The sequence below is a fragment of the Sphaeramia orbicularis genome, chromosome 13 (assembly GCF_902148855.1).
Source record: "Sphaeramia orbicularis chromosome 13, fSphaOr1.1, whole genome shotgun sequence".
Lineage (NCBI taxonomy): Eukaryota > Metazoa > Chordata > Actinopteri > Kurtiformes > Apogonidae > Sphaeramia > Sphaeramia orbicularis.
The window spans coordinates 21,958,318-21,978,823 of NC_043969.1; the positions used below are offsets into that span (position 1 = coordinate 21,958,318).

Here is a 20,506-nt window from a genome sequence, read left to right on the forward strand (position 1 = left end):
GGTTTTACTTTTTTGTTTTTTTTCTGACGTTCAGAACTGTAGAATGTAATTTGATGCTATATCAGTGTGATAATGGAAGATGGTTTTATATTTGGATATTTGATATTTAATATTTAATATTTTCACTCTGCTTTGTAAAGTATGAAATGTAAGAATTATATGGTTTTAGCTGAAAAATGTTTATGTCTAAGTGGCTTTTTAGCGGGGGGTCATGGACGTCTTGAGTTCTGCTCTCACCCACTAACTGGTCTGAACTTGTCCCACATTTTACAAACCTCCCAGACATGAACCGTCCTCAGACTGGACTGTGATCCAACCCGGTTTGTTGCTGGTCTGGTTCACAGGCTTCCAGGAGGCTCCTTACAACACATGCCAGTTACAAGAGCCATTTGGGGCCATAATGAGTTCTTCACAACTCCCAGTTAATGAATCTTCGTTTCTTCTTTCCAAATTACCTCACAATGATGCCCATGATGGCACTTCTCTTGACCATTGGGAACTCGGAATTCAAGTGAACAGAAATAGGGCATCATTAACAGTGTTCTCTGCACTTTTAATATACCTCCAGAAAGTTTTGTAGAGTAAAGAGATTCTTATTAGAGCCCGGAGCTTTTTTTTTAAAGCAATAAAAACACAAAGATCATTGTGTGATTAATCTACCCTGATAACATCAAGTTTGGAGCCGCTAATGGTAATTCCATTCCAAAATTCATTCATCTGATCCTTTGAAAATGAGTGTCTAGTGATTATTCTGTGGCACATTTAACACTGCATGCAATTAAAACAAAACCAAGCAGCCAGGAAATTCTAACTACATGATTTTTCTTTCAGTAAGTGGGATCTGAGAAGACTCAAAAGACAAACAATGGACGCTCATAGGTTGGCTCTCCCTTGGTAACAAACTGTAATCCTTTGACAGCGTTGGGTAAGGAAATACAGGAATTAAATCTTTTGTTTGCCAGTTCCCCTCTGCAGAAATACTGTACTGCCACAGCAGTTTGGGGTGAGTGGGTTTTAAGTCACCTCCATCAGCACCAAGAAAGAGCTACAGTACCCAGCTCATAACAAAAACATATCATTCATTAGCCCTAATCGACAGATTATCATGATGACGTGGTTCTCCTCGTGTTTTGGGTGTATCTCAACATTTCTGGAAACTTCCAATCAGTGTGACCACTGTGCATCAGATGGAAGAAAACAAACAAAAAAACAATAAAAAAGAGTTTTGCTTTTGATTTTTTTGCCATTGATAAAATCATTGTGTAAGTGTACTACAAAGTACCTTTGAATTGTTATTAAAAAACAATGCCTGACATGTTTGTCTTTTTCTTTCTTTTAGTCAGACAGCGACATACTCAACAAAATATGCATATATATCATAGATAAAACATCCTGATCAGTCAATGCGGTGGTTGTGGTGAAGAAAGATTACACTGGAGCTGAGAGGGCTTGAAGATCAGCCGATTTCTCAATATCCTTAAAAAACAGGTGGAGTCCTCAAGGATTTTTATGTAGGACTGATATTCAAAACTATCATCAGCTGGTGTAAGTTGTGTACAAGAACACACTAAATCAAGTAATGCTAGATCTACACAGACTGTCAGTCACTGAAAGACATGAAGCTCTTTCTTTAAATGCAGCTGTATGGTATCATCAGGTTTTCTCCATCAAACAAAAACTCAATCAAAAATAACACTGTCTTAGAATCTTCACTTGCTGCAACAGCTGATAGTTTACATTATAGCAGTTAGCGTAGCTCTGTTTTTAGACAGAAAACAGCTACAGTAAAACCACACACCACCTCAGTCTTCTGTGTGGTTTGTGTTGTCAGTAAAGACCTGTTTGGAATCGCCTAAACAAGGTCAGAACTGTCACAGTTCAGTCTGAATCATGGATCAACGAACAGTAAACTTACATTTGCATTTATGCATTTGGCAGACGCTTTATTCCAAAGCGACTTACAGGGGAAAACCAATCAAATCACTCAGTCAATCAAATTTTATTTATATAGCACCAGATCACAACAAAAGTTATCTCATGACACTTTATATATAGAGTTGGTCAAAACCAGACTCTAAGCCAATTTACAGAAACCCAACAGAACCCAAAACTTAGTGAACATAATAATATAACATAGTACTTCTGTAAGTCTCATAATCACACCATCCAGTGGAGAAGAAATAATGCGCATCATTCTTTTTCTTTAGAGTTGTCTTCAGTGGCAGTGTTTAATTTACTTTATTATCCACAGGGACATTCATTCTCTATCGTTTACCTCTTAATACACACCGCACCTAGCATTAGCATTAGCACATAGCACATTAGGAGCAGTGAGCTGCCATTAAAGGTGTTCAGGGACCAACTCCAGATCTTAACCAGTACCCTGGGTAAGAGCAACGAGAGGAGAAGTAACCTATGTGTACTTGTTTTTTAATGGTGGTGGAAACTGGAGACAACAGGCGAACTCAACACGGAAAGGCTCCAGTCCAGACCGATGGGGAATCAAACCTGGAACCTTCTAGGAATGTGTGTACCACACCACCTCTTTAGTATCAAGCAGAAAAGTTACTATACAGTAAACCTTTATGAAGCCACACAATGTAAACATGATGTTCTCTGGATCCAAACATCACTAAATTACAGACATACAGTAAATGCATCACAAAACTTCAGAAAAGTTCTATGTTAATATTTTTCCAACAGGTGAATGAAGTCCCAGTTTTCACACCCACATTAAATACACTTTACAGTTTATGGATCTCTGGCCTACACACTGAATCCATCTAGTAGAAACAGCCTGACAACACACTGTCAGTTCCCGTGATACTCGTTTCCTCCTCCATCTCCTTCAGTCACGGTGACAGTGACATGGCTCTGCTGTGAATAAGCCCCAAAAACATTTCATTCATTTTACATGACGCACACAGGTCAAGACAATGAAATTACCCAGCCATCTTTCATTCTCGCTCCCCTTCTCCTCCCGCTCTCCTCATTTCAGCCACTTATATTTCGCTCTGACACTCTGTATGTTACCATTCTGTTCTTTCGTCTCAGTTACAGCAATTGCTCTCTGTGAAGTGAAACCTGTAAATTGTTGAAAATGGCCCTCTGTTCACATAAATGGGACAGATGAAAAGGCAATAAACACATGTCAGGAATACACAAACACAATAAACAAATACAATACAAACAAGATGGGCTTGTCGCTAGGTTTTTTCCAACTAAAGCAGCTTACACATGGATACCTACATTATATTATTTAATTAATGGGTTTCCAATGATTACTTTATCTATACTGTGTATATTTTATAGTCTCCTGTGGTGAGCTAACAGATTTTTCTCTGGAGGAATACATACTGGTTTAGTGCTCAAACAGTCATCTGCATCTCATGTTTATGCATCAATTCTAATTTTTAATTGTTAGATAATCTAGTCCTGTTCAAGCCCCATGAGCGATATTAATAGTACAGCATTTTTTCTATGCAATACTAATCATAGTCCACAGTATACACCTAATTGCTGGTAGGGTCTATCTGTACTACTCTGCATTACAGTTTGGTGTCCCCGTTATGCGGTAACATGTATTTTGTACATGTTGCCGTGTAACAGGGATACCAAACTGTAATGCAGATTAGTACAACAAGTGGTGCCAGGCTCAACAAACCCCACCCCTTGCACGTATTGTAGCTTATGTTGGCATCAATCCAATTGATGTCATGTCTATGCTTGTAGAGATATTAGCATATTAATTGCCTCCACGTATATATGTGCCAAGTTTGAAGTAAATTGAAACAAAATAATTGTTTTATGGACGTCTGAAATTTCCCTCATTATAAGTAAATGGGAGGGAATTTTTTTTTTTTTTAATTCATAAAAAATTTAAACTTTGACTGACTTTTCCCAAAATGTAATGACATTTATTTTGTGTCACTGGCAATCTATAAATCCAATTTGGTATGAATTCAACCAATAGTTTTGCTGCTGTTAAAAAAACAAAGAAAGAAAGAAACAAACTGAACCAAAATCAATGCCCCTTGCCTCCCCTTCAAGGGATGGGATAATAATTTGTTTGTGCATTTCTTAACCTTCAATTTAAGGACTACAAAGAAATACACTCCCCATTCACCAACATTCACTCAGGAAATATGTGTTACTTAACAGCACAAAAACTATACTCATCCTGCAGAAGATCATACAAAATGCAAAGTGCTGTGTGTATATGGATTGGATTTGATACATTTGCAAACCAGAAAAACATGCATGTATAGAGATGATTTTTACATGGCACAAAAAAAGAAGAGAGTAAAAAAAACAACAACATGTGACACGATGACTAATCCACATCCATAGCGTTTACACACCATACACTTAGTCCCTGCTGAGTGTTGTTTGTTCCAATGTAAATGACATGTTGTGGGTTCATTGTAGTCAGATGGGTCCTATATATAAAGTCTATGTGGGCAAGTGGTGTCATGGCAGCATGTGGTTAACAGTATGTGTGAGCCTGTGCCTACATGGACATATAGTATATGTTGCATGTATATACATAGCATGTGTGGGCATGGACATATGTATGAGGAAGGTGGAAACATTTCACTCCATGCTGCTGTTCTTTTGTGTGTAGGTGAGCGCGTATGGCTGAGGTAACCGACCATGAAGCCACTTCAGAGGACTTAATTTAAATGTGAAGGATGTTATATTAACACCACAAGGCTGGAATGGCCAACTCCACTCAGTGATGGAGTGGTTCTTCCCACATCCCCAGCTTGATGAAATTCTATTTTTGCATCATTTTTACAACTGATCAATATGGGGAACAAAGCAAAAGTAGATGTAAATATTAGCCGTACTGAACAAATGTAGTCATGATACAAAGAACTATCAAAGTGCAGCTGGATTCCCACTAACAGTACATTCATAATGCAGGTATTAATGCTCAAATCCAATTTTTTGTTGTTTAGTCAGTTTTTTTTGCACGGTTGTTCACATTATAATTTAAATGTGACTGCCATTAGACTTGTGTTTATGGAAGTAAATATGGATCTGACCGGGTCCCGCCTCCTCCAGCGCAGAATGGTGATGTCTGTTGCATTTCAATGATGCAAAAGTTGGATGAAATGTAACATAACTGAAGTCGCATTGCAAAACATCAGATATTGATCTAATTTAGGAGCGTATATGCAAATAGTCTAAAAAATGGATTTGTGCTGTTCAAACTATCACAAAAGCAGATATGAGTCACATATGCGTCACTGTGTTTGTAGTGTGGGGACAGTGGTTTCTGAACATGGTACTAAAATTAAAAAGACAAGAAAAAGCACCTTCCTGTCTCTGGATCTCCTAATTCATTATTCAGCTTTATAGTGAATGTTTGTTAAATGAAGACTTAATAATAATATTTAACCTGTTAAGTGATATTTTCATATTTCAATTTGTATCACCGGTAACTTAAACAGAAAACTTTAAAATATTGAAAAAAACATAATGGACCTCTGTATTTATCAGATGCCCAAAGGATTTTTAATGCAAAATACAAACCTGTGAATGTTATTTAAATGCTTATATTTTATACTAATAATAATACTTTACCTGTTTAGTGACATTTTCCCTTGAACATTTGAAGAACATGATGAGTCTGAAGGCTTTGTAAAGAACATCTTAATGTCTCAGTCCATCTTTTGCAACCTCTCTACTATGTGTGGGTGTCAAAGCAAGAACAGTCATAAATGTTACTTAAATGATGTTATTACTCACCACACAAAGAACATTAAAGCCGTGTTGGCTGGTACAATCACTACAGAGAACCTCATCATGGCAAATGGCACATGATTAAAACGTCAAATGCTACTTAAGTGCTACAGGAGTTAGATAACTGTCGAAGTAACATGTTAATATATAAGTGGCAATGACCTTGGCTCCGAAGTCAAGTATGTTAAAGTTGTAATTCAGCTATCAGTGTCATTGTGTAATTCAGTGTCCCATAGACTTATACTGGAATTCTCTCTAAATATTCTACTTAAATAATATATTCCCCAAGACTCATTTCAGTTTTATCATTTTGTTTGGAACATGTAATAAATTACACATCGGTCTGTCTTCAACATATTGTCTTAATCCGATCTCAGGCCACGTTAATGCTTTGATTGACAGGTCTGTATGACAGCTCGCTTGCCTGTTAAGTCAGACTTACGAGTTTCTGTTTATTTATTAAAACACTTTTTTTTTTCCTGACAGGCAGCTCCAGTGTAGTTGGGGTTAACAGGTTCCACTGAAATTAATGTTATGCAATGCTTGAAGTTTACAATTTTACCAAGTCAATAAACTAGTGCTTAGCATTAGCTCACCTGCCACTGTTTGGGCTCGTATAGTTCTGCACCTTTTGTCCAAATATATTCACTTCTATGTCCTTAAAGCCAACATTGTGATGGCCAAATTACAAACTACTGGCTTCAAAAGGACAGTTCAAAAACCCATGTGTGTCACGTTTCCTGATTATATATAGTTGAACTACACCACTTCTTTTCCTCTCTTCTCTCTGAGTAAATCAAAGACTACATATAAAGATAGACAATATGGCATCATTTCCAGTCACCATGGAAAAGTAAAGCTAAAATATTGCTTATCATTAAATGACTGCCATGTTGAATTGTTGATAAACCATATTGTTGAATTTTTTTATTTATTTATTTGTTTATTTTATTTTTTGCAATCACATGTTTACATTCTTTATGGACAGTTCAGTCTTTTTTTTTATATTTATGGCACAGCTTTGCTATTTCTTGTACATAGTTCTTAGTTATTACCTCCACCAAGGAGGTTATGTTGTCATCAGAGTTTGTCTGTTTGTTTGTTTGTCTGTTAGTGAGATAACTCAAAAAGTAATGGAAGGATTTTGATGAAATTTTCAGAAAATGTTGATACTGGCACAAAGAACAAATGATTACATTTTGGTGGTGAATTATATTATATATAATATAATTTTATTTTTACCTACAGGGTGGGGAAGCAGAATTTACAATGAACATTTAGTTGTTTTTTCTCAGCAGGCACTACGTCAATTGTTTTGAAACCAAACATATATTGATGTCATAATCATACCTAACACTATTATCCATACCTTTTCAGAAACTTTTGCCCATATGAGTAATCAGGAAAGCAAACGTCTAAGAGTGTATGATTTGCTGAATGCACTCGTCACACCAAAGGAGATTTCAAAAATAGTTGGAGTGTCCATAAAGACTGTTTATAATGGAAAGAAGAGAATGACTATGAGCAAAACTATTACGAGAAAGTCTGGAAGATACTATTAAAGAAGAATGGGAGAAGTTGTCACCCAAATATTTGAGGAACACTTGCGCAAGTTTCAGGAAGCGTGTGAAGGCAGTTATTGAGAAAGAAGGAAGACAGGAAGGAAGACAGGAAGAATAAAAATATTTTCTATTATGTCAATTTTCTTGTGGCAAATAAATTCTCATGACTTTCAATAAACTAATTGGTCATACACTGTCTTTCAACCCCTGCCTCAAAATATTGTAAATTTTTCTTCCCCACCCTGTATATGGTGCAAACTTTATAAAAATGGGGACAACAAAGAAAGTATTTTTTTGGGAAGTAAGAAGAAGCAGCACATAGATGGAGGCATACTGTGCAGCCACACTTCACTCATAAACCTGCATTTACAGTAGCTTGTGTGTGTGTGTGTGTGTGTGTGTGTGTGTGTGTTGTTGCAGTCAAGTAAACAAGGGTCGGTCTCCTCTTTTATGAACCATTTCCCAAACATCCAAGCGTGTGACTGGGAGTTATGTTGGCAAAAACAAGCGACAAAGTCAGAAATGTAAAGAGCAACAGCACAGGAGAGGCAGCACGACAAGAGAGAAGCCAAGCAAGTGAGGAACGAATCAGTGGGTGCCAATATAGCAGCGCTAGAAGTCACTTGAGTTTTAATTTCCTGCCAGTGGAAGCGAGAACAATATCAAGATTGAAACACGAGTTTCAATGAGTCACTCTTTGAGGGAGCTCAGTGGGTTCAGGCTGTTAGCATTCATAACATCATCCCTCCGTCTCTGCCTCTCTGCTCTTTGCTCCTCTCTTTTTACTTTATTGCATAGGCACACACACATATAGACACACACTCGCACAAGAAGAACCACAGAAACGCAAAAGCACTAGCTCACTTGCACTAATGCTCACACACACATACACACACATACACACACACACACACACACACTCCCACATAAACACAGTGTAATAGACTAATGAGACTGCATGACTAATACCTCTTCAGTCCCTTCTTTAGATGAGTGCTTATTATGGTCTGTCAAGGAGATGAGTCAGTCTATGACATGGTTACTATGGTGATCAAAGCCTCCAGCACTTCCCTTAAGTGCCCGCTGGCTAAAATAAGCTCTTTAACCCCTTTAACTACAGACTGATCAGGATGCAATGACACATGTACACACACAAACAGCCACTGTGACTTTCTGACCTCCCAAGGGGTGATTGGGGGGGGGGGTCATTTTCCTCCACAGGATTTTTAGAATAGTAACGCTATGTTATCAACATGAGTGACAAAGGCTGACAACACAGAAAACAAAAGAAACTGTGTTATTAGATAGATAGATAGATAGATAGATAGATAGATAGATAGATAGATAGATAGATAGATAGATAGATAGATAGATAGATAGATAGATAGATAGATAGATAGATAGATAGATAGATAGATAGATAGATAGATATTTCAGCTTTTGCACATGACTACACTACAGATACAGATCTTTCAATATTTCAATCATATTCATTATACTTACAAAATCCCCTCGTCATTATTCATGTCACTCGTCTTTCTGCTTTACCTGCGGGGTCTCTCCAATCCCCTGCTTGCTGTCTGAAGCTCTCGCCTCCCTTTGCTCCACCTGGCTCCCATCAGTAATCAGCCACTTAATAAAAGCCACTACTTCACCCCTGCCAGGTGTCTGAGACTGTCCTGTCCTTGTATCTTCAGTATGTGGATGAGTCCTTTCACTGGGGCTACAAACGATAATGAAATATGCTCTGGTGAAAGATCTTTGAGTGTGCAGAATGTTTTACTTTCCACAGGATTTTTTACCAGAACTGCAGAGGAAGTGTCATTCTGCTGCTCACAGACAGCATATATGTGTGAAGCCATCAGTATCTTTATGGGCTTTTTCAGATTTTCATATCTTTTATCCACTCTTTGTCATTGTTGGCATAAATTTCACTTACAGAGAATATCAACTTAAATCCATCTCAGGATGTGTTTATGTTCACACCTTCAAATGTGGTTGGAACGACTGACTCTAAGGCCATGTATTTGTCGAGGCCCAAAATGGAATCTGGCCCGATTCAGAATCGGGCCGGCCCAGAATGGAATTCTATTCTAGGCCGGCCTAGAATGGAATCCTGCTGCTATAATGTTATTTTTATACCATGTTTAATGCAAATGATCTAAATTATTACAAAAATCAATACATGGAATTTGCAAATATGTGAAAAAAAAAAGAAACAAACAACATTTTAATTGTAAACTATAATACACTTTATTTACAAATAGAACCTAGTGGTACTCCCCACCAATATATGGTACAGTGAAATCGACTGAAATTGACAATAGTTACTCAAGGTATGTAAGACTGAAAATGTAAAATTATGACAAATTATGGAATTATGGATCATTTGCATTAAACATGATATAAAAATAACATTATAGCAGCAGGATTCCATTCTAGGCCGGCCTAGAATAGAATTCCATTCAGGGCCGGCCTGATTCTGAATCGGGCCAGATTCCGTTTTGGGCCTCGACATATACATGGAACCTGGTATTTGTAGAAATGGACCTCCCCACCTCTGTTTTCAATAACATCGGACACATTAGATCAATAGATTCAATCTACACAAACCCGCATAAATCCATCTGTAGAGCACTGTTATGGGGTTAAGATAAAAGGCCACACACATGATGTTTTGGACCCAAAGACCTTTTTTTCCTCAGTACATATGCAAGCATGAAAACAGTTTTCCAAAGTCTCCACTTTGACCAGAGTATTCAGAAATAATTTTCAGTGAGTTTTTATGTGGATTATTATAATGCAGGTGACACAGTGGTGCAGCAGTTAGCACTCGTGCCTCACAGCAAGAAGGTCCTGGGTTTGATTCCAACACCAGTCGACGGGGGTGAGACCTTTCTGTGTGGGGTTTGCATGTTCTCCCCGTGTCTGTGTGGGTTCTCTCCGGGTCCTCCCACAAGCCAAAGACAGGTTAGCACTGATAGGTTAACTGGTTAATCTAAACTGCCCATAGGTGTGAATGTGACAGTGGTTGTTTGTCTCTATATGTCAGCCCTGCGATGAACTGGTGAAATGTCCAGGGTGTACCCCGCCTTCACCCATAAGTAGCTGGGATAGGCTCCAAGCGCCCCCCGTGACCCTAGTGAGGATAAAGCAGGTTCAGATAATGGATGAATGAATAATATAATGCATGAGAAAATAGATACCTGGCTGGTGTATCCATGGCATAGATGTGGGTTCATGTTAACACAACACAACAACAATTTGAGATTCAGATTCTTTGCATGCTGCAAAATCAGAGATGTATGACTGTCAAGGCTTGGATTCGTGGTTAGTGATTCTCTGAAAACATCTCCCAGCAACTAAAACAAACTAAGCCATCGTTAATGAAATCAGCAACAGCTGTGATTGGCCTCAGAACGTCTGCTGTGAATGTGGTCCACATGAGGAAGGGGAGCAACATCAGTCAGTGTCAGACTCAGGTTTTTACCAGTAGTCCTCTAGGTGTGTTTGTAAGCTTAGTTAGCTGACTGTGTATCGATATGAAGCTCGGCGGTGTGCTGTTGTGTGTCTTCCTGATTTGGGTCGAAGGGTCCTGGGGTGATACACCAGCCAACTGCACCTATGAGGACCTGCTGGGGACATGGGTGTTTCAGGTGTCCAAAGGAGGACATGACAAGACTATCAACTGTTCTGCTGAAGGTAGACATCGTCGCTCATATGAGGAATATGACCTCACCAGCTGATGGAGTAAAGCTCATATAGTATAGTTTAGGTAAGTGTAGTATGTGTTTTCATCCACAGCCACAGGTGAGAGTACAGTCACTGTGACCCTGAAGAAACTGTCAGTGGCCACAGATGAGCTGGGCCACACTGGCTTCTTCACCCTCATCCACAACCAGGGCTTTGAGGTGGTCCTCAGGGGCTACAAATGGTTTGGATTCTTTAAGGTAAAGGAAACCTGAATATACGAAAATGTGCTTAAGTTTCCTCGCTGTAAAAAGTGGTCACCTGAGGATTCATCAACTTTCCATTGCTCTGTAAACTTTGAGTCACAAAGTTGTACTGATTATGTACTCAGCTTCCTCTTCATTCATTCGATAAGATTCTTAGAATGTGCAGATATTAAGATTAGGGCCACTGCTTGAAAACTGGTGCATTCAATTTGTTTTTTTTAACCAACATGAGTCTTGATAGAAGGAAGTGCTTTATGTTTCATGTTATCATTTTTCCATGTCTCACTGAACTTCCCCATTGTCTGAAATTGGTGCAGCTTGAGTTTTACAAATGGAGGGAAATATCCTGCAAAAGCGGATTTGTGGAGCTGTTTTTTCCAGCCTGTTAATTTGCATATTTAATTTTTAATAAATTTACATTTATGTGTTCTGCAGTACACTGAGGAGGCCTCCAAAGTGACCAGTTACTGTGACCAGACCCTACCTGGGTGGATCCACGATGTCCTGGGGAACAACTGGGCCTGTTTTGTTGGGAAGAAAGTGAAATCTGTGCCAGCCCGAACATATTACAAACGTCTCTTCAGAAACAAGTATACTTACAGCATACTTATATATAGAACTATGATACATGACACGCACATTTTAAAATATGTGCAAGTCTCTATTACCAATATTGCATAGATTAGCCATTGTGATGGTGCAAAAAGAGAAACCGAATCAGACAAACTATAGTAAATGAACATCTCATCAGTGCATTCTGGTGCATGCCAATGTCTACTTGCCCACTGAGTCAGTATATGATTTTACGTGAACTCCTTTTCTTTCCCCTGCCTCAGATGAGCCTGGAAATTGAATTCTACTCAGAAAAATCAGACTGTAAAGACAAATAGATGCTGAATACTGAGTTCTATAATGTAAAGACTCAGCATTATTTGCCACTGATAAAGATGGATCCCCTTTGAGCCTCTACCTATTTGTCCAATAACATCTCATTTACACCTTAGGCTGCAGAGGGGCTTTCTATATACTATCTATTTGTTTTTCATTTTACAGTCAATACTGAGTCATGCAGAAATGGAGAACATTTTCTTACCTTGATACTTATACAATACTATATGTGAAACTTTGCAGATTTCAATCTATGATGTCCCAGAGCAGGAAACGGATGGGATACTGTTGAACTGGATTTCTCCTGTCTGTTTTTTGGTTATGTCTTTTTATCTGTAGCTTAGTAGAAATGCCTGATGGTTTGTTAACTGTAGGTCTGTAACTTCATCAAACATCCACATTTTTAATGATAGAAACACAAAACATTTTACAAAATTTCATATTTCTTGAAATTATGATCAACAACTTCAACATAAAAAAAACTAAAACTTCTGCCTCAACTGTGTCACATTGCAGTATGTCATATGAACACATATTGGACAATTATATCCATTTACAGGAAAGTTCAACTGCAGTATTGCGATAACTTTCCAAAATCAAAGCATCATCTGTTCTTATTTTCCAGGCGGTTCCAGAGGCCATACAAACATATCCTGGACTACATTGATGCGATCAACTCTGTCCAAAGCTCCTGGAGGGCTCACGCCTACCCACAACATCAGACATATACTCCACAGGAGGTGCAGTACAGAGCAGGAGGGCCCGCCTTTCAGATCCCCAGGTGACTATTCATCACATTGAACGTTCATGAAGTTAGAGAATGTTTGAAGTTGCTTTTTTTTTAATACATTCTGAAGCCTGTACTTCACAAGTTCTAGATATAATCTCTTCCCCAGATGATTCTGATCTAATAAATAAGGAAAATAAATGCAGATAAATTCCTCTTGACCTTATTTGTCACTAAAAATATTGTCTATTTGCTTTGTAAACATGTTGGTGGCAAAATGGTGCTTGACCCAATAAAAGGAAATTCTGTTTAAGCTGTTGAAGCTCCACACTTTCTACCTGAATGAACTGAACCCTGAAAAATAACTTCAACACGATGTAGAGAAGTCACACCAAGCACCACCTCTGATGTTACTGTAAGCAATGAGTCCAACCAAGCCACTCTCATAAGTGTTAAGACCCAATAGAGTAAGTCCTACCTGTGACAGATTCACCAAGCAAGTCACTAAAATTCCAAATGACTGTATGTCACCTGCTGGTCAGTTAATGGAGAATATGAAGGCTTTTCATAAAAGAAAAACTGACCTTAAATTTATTCTGCCTATTCATTGATTCCCTCAGTTCCATTTAAACTATAAAGACCCAAACAGCCACTGGTAACCAAAAGCATCCACTGATCTAAAATCTTTAATAACTTCTGAACCACTAAACCTATTAATACGTTGAAATAATTGGTGTAAAATGCAGATTATCATCTTTTCATGGTCATCAGATATGACCCATTTGGACGTTCAGAGGCTCCGTAGTGACCATGGAAACACCATCTTCTACAGCATTGATTCACGAGTAAACACCATGGAGTTGGATCAATGATAGTGGATGGAGACATTTGTTTTTTGTTCAGTTGTTGATATATTTTACTGAAAAAGTCACTTTTTCTTCAGTTTTCTCTGTTTCTGATATAATAACCCTCATTTTTAATCTGAGCTCTTTTGAACATCGACATAATCAGTCAATTAAATATAGGAAAATACCTGATTTTCACTGAAAAAATGCAAAACACAGAGCAGAATATTATAATTAATGATGGTAAATCCCCTATGAAAAGTTAAGTATGGAGAAAAAAATAAGTTGAAACTGCCACAAAATTAGCACTGGGTCTTCATGGGTCAAATGGAAGCTTGTTTTTCACACCATGTTTCTTTGTCACAGCACATCATCTCGAAGAAAAGGTAAAAAAAACAAAACAAAACAACAACAAAAAAACAGTGTTTATTAATCTACTCTTTGTCATCCCAAAACATCATAAATAATATTGAAATATGTATAAATGGCTCTCACAGTAGATGGTGATATGTGAATAATATTGTTAGCGTTGTAACATTAAAACTACCAATTGTCAGGATCTGTGCCTGTGTGACTCTCAGCTCCTCCCTTTTGGTCATGGTCTGTGTGACCCTCAGCTCCTCCTTCTCATAATCATCATCATCAGACTCACCTGCTGGCGCTGCGTGGCTGCAGCCAATTACCTCCAGCCTATTTAAGGCTTTGGTTTGCAGCCATGCAGCACTGGTCCATTTCTCTCCTTTCATCTCCATAACCCGGACATTTATCCATCTTCTCTATGGACTCTGTCTCAGGTTTTGTGTGGGTTTTTTTTCTATGGACTCTGATTTAGCTCTTGTGTTAGGTTTTCTGTTGTGTTGTTTTCATTTTTTTAATAAACTTGTGTTTTTTTTCTCTTCAGTACTGTGCATTTGAGCCCCCCCCCCCCATTGTGACACCAATGACTTGAATTTACCTGTGGTTGTGTTTTTCAATTGTGTATCACCTTGTTTCAATAAAAGTGAAATTCCACAGTTTTTGACTTTCTGAAAATTATGTTATTACATTTGCTATTGTTAAATATAGTTATGATAAATCCAGATTAAAAACAGGGGTACTTACACCTGTAACCACCACCAGGTCAAATTTACCCCCCAAAGAAACACATTGATTTGTTTATTTTTGCCCCTGTTATCTTAAAACTTTCTTGGTTTTTACATAAAATTCTTTGTTTTTCAGACGTATTCACCGTTCACCTGTGATCAGTGACACTAACATGGGGTTGACTCTACCTGAACAATGGGACTGGAGAGATGTTAATGGTGTTAATTTTGTCAGCCCTGTGCGAAACCAAGGTAAAACTCAAGTGATATTGAATAGAAATACAAAGTTATTGCATCGTCTTAAAGTCTCTTCTTTTTCAGTCACTGTTTGACAGTCTCTGATTTTCATAGACATGTGATCAACATAAACTGAAACATCTGTGCGTCTTATAGATGAAACGGTACATTTACACACGAGTGTCTGTCAGTGGGAGTGGATGGTTAAAACCAGGCATTCGACTCCTTTGCTTCATTCATGACAGGCCTGGGTGCACTTTCTGCTCTCCTCCTGTGTTTCTGCATGGCCTTATGTACGAGCGGTGAGATTATGTGTGCTGAGTAGTTGAGTGTCTGAGAGGGGCTCTGCAGGTCTGGGTTTAAGGATCTGGAGAGGACTGGAGTGTTTCAATAGAAGCCGTCTAAGCCAGCATGCAGCACTGTGAAGCTTATTCTGCTCCAGCCCTACAATTCACATGGATTTAATAGGTTAAAAAATGTACAACTGACATGAGTGTGAGATCATGGCCACCAGCGTTACGCAAGACATAGAAGTGACACTGACAGGGTTCCTACATGTTTCTACAAGTTCAATTTAGGACGACTTATAACAGAATTTAATGCCCATTTCATGGTCATACTGGCAAAAAATTGAGAGTCTTAGAATTTAGGAAAATGTTTTGATTTACTCCATAGCCTTGATTCCCACCATTCTGAGTCATTTCTTACCAGAGACTGCAAAATTAGCAATAATTGGTTCCTACTATCATTATAAATTGTCTGGTTGGAACAGGAGGAACTGCAGAGACTAACATGACTTTCTTTGTAGCTTGGACATTTAACAGACACATTTAAACACAATACAGCTAACAAGTTTATCGCAACATAACTTAAGACCTACCACATCAAATTTAATACCTTTTAAAGACTTTTTTAAGATATTAAATGCAGATTTGTAAATTTGAGACTTTTTAAGACCTCGCGGGTTAACTGCACTGAAGACACCTGAACAGAGCTCTAACGTTCTGTCCTTTAGTTCCATTATTTCACTGAATTTACAACAATGAAAATGTGGGAAAATAACAACTACAACATAGACTTTAAAAACGCTGGAATTTTTTTACCCATAAAGACCCAAACAGCCACTGGCAACCAAAAGCATCTACTGATCTAAAATGTTTAATACCTGTTGATCCACTAATTCTATCAATACATGTAAATAATTGGTGTAAAATGCAGTTTGTCATCTTTTTTAATGTTCATCAGATATGACCCATTTGGATGATAAGAGGCTCCGTAGTAAATGTAGAAACACTGTCATCTTCTACAGCATTGATTCACCAGTAAAACCCATGGAGTTTGATCATGACAGTGGATGGACACACTTGGTTTTATATTCATTTTGTTGAAAAGTCACTTTTTCTTCAGTTTTCACTGTTTCTGATATGATAACCCTCAGCTTTACTCTGAGCTTTTATGAAAGTCTACATGATTAGTAAATTAAATACAGGAAAATACTTGATTTTTACTGAAAAAACACAAAAAGTACACTGGATAATATTCGAATAAATGGTGATCAATCACATGAGAAAAGTTAAATATAGAAAAAAAAAAAAAAACCTTTGGAACTGCCACAAGAATTGCACTGGGTCTTTATAGGTTGAAGAACATTGTCGGTTTACTTTATAAATGCACACAAATAAGGAATGTGTGCTATTTAAAAAAAAAAAAAAAAAAAATTGTACCATTATATAAATCCAAAATTTTACTATATGTATAGACGCTTATGTCAGATTAGCTTCCTGGAAAAGTATGTCTTATTAATCTTGGGGGCCTTTAAGTCATGGATCCAAATAAAACCTGTTCTTGCTGTCACCCAGACATGAATCATTACAATTACTCTACCCTGCAAATCCCTTCATCCTCTGCTCTCTGACCTAATTTGTTTCTGCAGTGTGTTTTATTAAGAACTTTCTGCTTCATACTGTGAGCGGTGACCAGTGACTTTAATCAGCACGTCCGTCTGCTCCTTGTCATATTCTTCTACTAATGGAGATAACTTGCATCAGAGGACAACAATACGGACAAATATGATGGATTTTTGAATAAATCTTCTGCACATGTGATTTCAGGGCTGTTGTACTGGTTGCATCAGATCGTACAGGTGTATCTGACTCTTGTGTGACTCTCTGATGTTCTGTTCCAGCGTCATGTGGCAGCTGCTACTCCTTCGCCTCCATGGGAATGCTGGAGGCTCGTATCCGGATCCTCACCAACAACAGTGACACTCCCACCCTCAGCCCACAACAAGTGGTCTCCTGCTCTCAATATTCTCAAGGTATCACAACTCAACAGTAGCAGCACTTAGCAGTTCAACACTCAGTTATGGCAGAATGATTGACTGGTTGTTAAAGACATTAAATGCAGCACATACAGTAGGTCAGGAACATGCCCAAGAGCAATATTACAATAGATTAAAAAAACCTGAATATCTCTGGGCTCTCCTCTCCCCAACCTGAAAACATCTGAATGCTCCTTGTTCTGTACTTTTTAGATTTATACTTTAAATTGAAACATCTCGTAACTGATCCGCTTATCTTGACTAATGACACTGATGGTATTGTAGTTCTTAAGATAATCTTATCACCCTTTTTTGAAGAACTCATTTAAGCATCACCTGTATTTTACCTAGTCTTCAAGACCACTCAGGACCAAAACTTTCAAAACAATGTCTGATGATTTAACCCTCTGGTATCTCATCCAGCAAGGCCCTTACTAAGCACCAAGTGTGCATTTTTCACACACTTGTGGAATAATGTCAAAAAAATTTTCATACAGTTTGTTTTTATTTCTTTTACACTTTTTTTTCTATTTCATCAACTTGAGTCGTAAATAAAAATACCAAATGCTCAATAATTGTCACATTTTTTTTTAACCCTTTAAATGCCGTGTTTGTACTGTAAACAAACCTTTTTTTTTTGGATGCAAAAAACAAAAAAGAAATTTTTTTTCAATATACTACATAAAATGTGGATCACATATTATTTGATTTTTGCAGCCTGGCATATGTCAGTGACTAACTCCAACATTGGTTAATTTGCATTATTATTTTTGGCGCTAGGTCAAATGTTCAAAAATACTAGCATCTGTCAACAAGTGTGCGTAAAATGCACACCTATAATTCAAACTATTAAATATTATATATTGATTTATTTTTCTGCTCTAATTTGATTTTATTTTTGTAAATCAAGGTCAGCCCTAATCATACATGTCAAATGGAAGAAACAGTGCGTTTTAGGCACACTTGGGAGACAGATGCTAGTCTTGTAATTTTCTTTTATTTACAATGTGCAAATTTTAGTTAGTGGCCAGAATTTTAAAGATCATGCAAAAATGAACAACTTTTGAATTCTAACCTTATTTAAATTGTGAAAAATAATATGAAGTTTTTTAAAACGAAGTGCAAAGTGTGCCTAAAAGGCGCACCCGGATACCAGAGGGTTATTATCATTACTCTGTTTGAAGCAAAATATCCCGCCTCAGATGCACCAGTAACTTTACCCACTTCTGCCTTTGAAGTTGTGAAGGAGCTGTGGCCATCTACAAGTATACCACACTGTGCAAAAGTCCTAGATCACTTCAGCTTTCTTGTTTTTTGTGGGGTTGAACTGAGCATATATATTTAAAATACAGGAAATATGTGTGCAGCCTTAAATGACACACACAAAACTGAATTAAATGGACTCTACAGGTTAAAGTCACTATTTAGCATGACCCCCGTCCTCATGACAAGAAGCAGCACAAACAGAACCATCTGACATGTGGAGAATGAAACCTGGTATAAAACATCAGAAAATGAATCCCATATTGTATGAAGAAAAGGGTTCTGTGTGAAGGGAGGTTACACTAAATACTACCTCTTTGGTTTATAGAAGCTCTTTTTTTCCCTGAAAGTTTACTTTTTAGTGATGTACATACTTCCCATATATCCAGATTGTATCTTACTACAGAGTTTGAGAAATGCATATGTCTGGTCATTAGAACTTCACCAAACCAACAAACCTAATGTTGGCTAAGACTGCAGAATACTGTAAATAATCTGTAATTAAACATGTCAACTTCATCTATATCAACAGAACCAAAATAAAAAAAACAGTAGTGTCTAAAATTCTGTGAATTTTAGACACTACTGAGATGACTGAGGTCATGTCAAATATATCTGTGTCAGCTAATATAAGCTACCTAGATATGCACTTGAATGTTTTAGAGCATTAATTTCATTTGGTTGCCAACTGTTGGTCACCTAGCTCTGTGCAAGTTAACTAATGTAGTTGTGATATATGAAAGAGAGACTGGTGATACGAGGCACTCGGAGATGAATTTTTGCTCTTAATAATGAGACTGATGCAGTATTCTGCCCCGACTGCATATTTTGTGTAGTTTTTGTCTTCGTCTTGACTCTGGCTGTGTGACTGTATGTTTTTCATACTTTACCTTTTGAACCAAGTCGAATTTCTTTTTGTTTTTTCCACTTTTTGTTCAGGTTGTGACGGTGGGTTTCCGTTCCTGATTGGGAAATACACACAGGATTTTGGTGTTGTGGATGAGTCTTGTTTTCCATATGTGGCTAGAGACATTCCTTGTGATGTCCCTCTAAACTGTAGCCGTATATATGTAGCAGAATATAACTATGTAGGTGGATTTTATGGTGCTTGCAGTGAAGCGGCCATGATGTTGGAGCTGGTCAAGAAAGGACCCATAGCAGTGTCCTTGCAGGTATGTGCCATTATTCCACAAACTATTAACAATGAGTAGGGACCTTTTAGACTGCACACATTATTGAATCCTTACAAAGGTTACAGCGACACATATGGTTTAATGTTAATATAAAATCAAGACAACTGCAGGTAAAATATAAATGTAACTTACTGAAAGACAATCTAACTGCCCTGATATTTTCCCAGGTTTATCCTGATTTCGAGCACTACAAGGAGGGTATTTACCACCACACAGGCCTCAGTGACTCCTTCACTCCCTTTGAGTGCGTTGGTCATTCTGTGTTGCTGGTGGGGTACGGCCGCTGTCACATGACTGGACAGAAGTACTGGATTGTGAAGAACAGCTGGAGCACCGACTGGGGTGAGGACGGGTACTTCCGTATCCGCAGAGGAAATGACGAGTGTGCGATTGAGAGCGTGGCAGTCGCATGTGATCCCATCCCTAAACTGTAGAAGATGAAGATTCAGTATGGCTGCAGGGCAATGCAAAAGCCACTGCTTATGTTCTCCTGTAAATTAAATGTTCATTAGAAGACCACTGCTGAAAACATGTGAAGTCTGTAACTACAGCCTGGACTCAACTGCCTGAGAGCAAATGTTTCATTAAGCTTGTTTGATATGAGTCAGACCTGGGCTGCACAATGCATGTGACTTACTGATCAGAGGTTCTGATGAAAACTTCTTGAAGAAAGTCTGTATTTTAA

General features: G+C 37.9%; 1 protein-coding gene across 1 annotated transcript; it reads left to right on the top strand.

Moving 5' to 3' along the window:
• The first annotated feature begins 10,774 nt into the window (after positions 1-10,774).
• On the top strand, positions 10,775-20,255 carry LOC115432031 (dipeptidyl peptidase 1-like). Its single transcript, XM_030152800.1, has 8 exons — positions 10,775-11,012; positions 11,115-11,260; positions 11,702-11,856; positions 12,780-12,935; positions 14,945-15,060; positions 17,231-17,362; positions 19,568-19,800; positions 19,989-20,255. Exons 1-8 carry the CDS (start codon positions 10,853-10,855, stop codon positions 20,253-20,255), a joined length of 1,365 nt encoding a protein of 454 aa, XP_030008660.1. The 5' UTR covers positions 10,775-10,852.
• Positions 20,256-20,506: the final 251 nt, after the last annotated feature.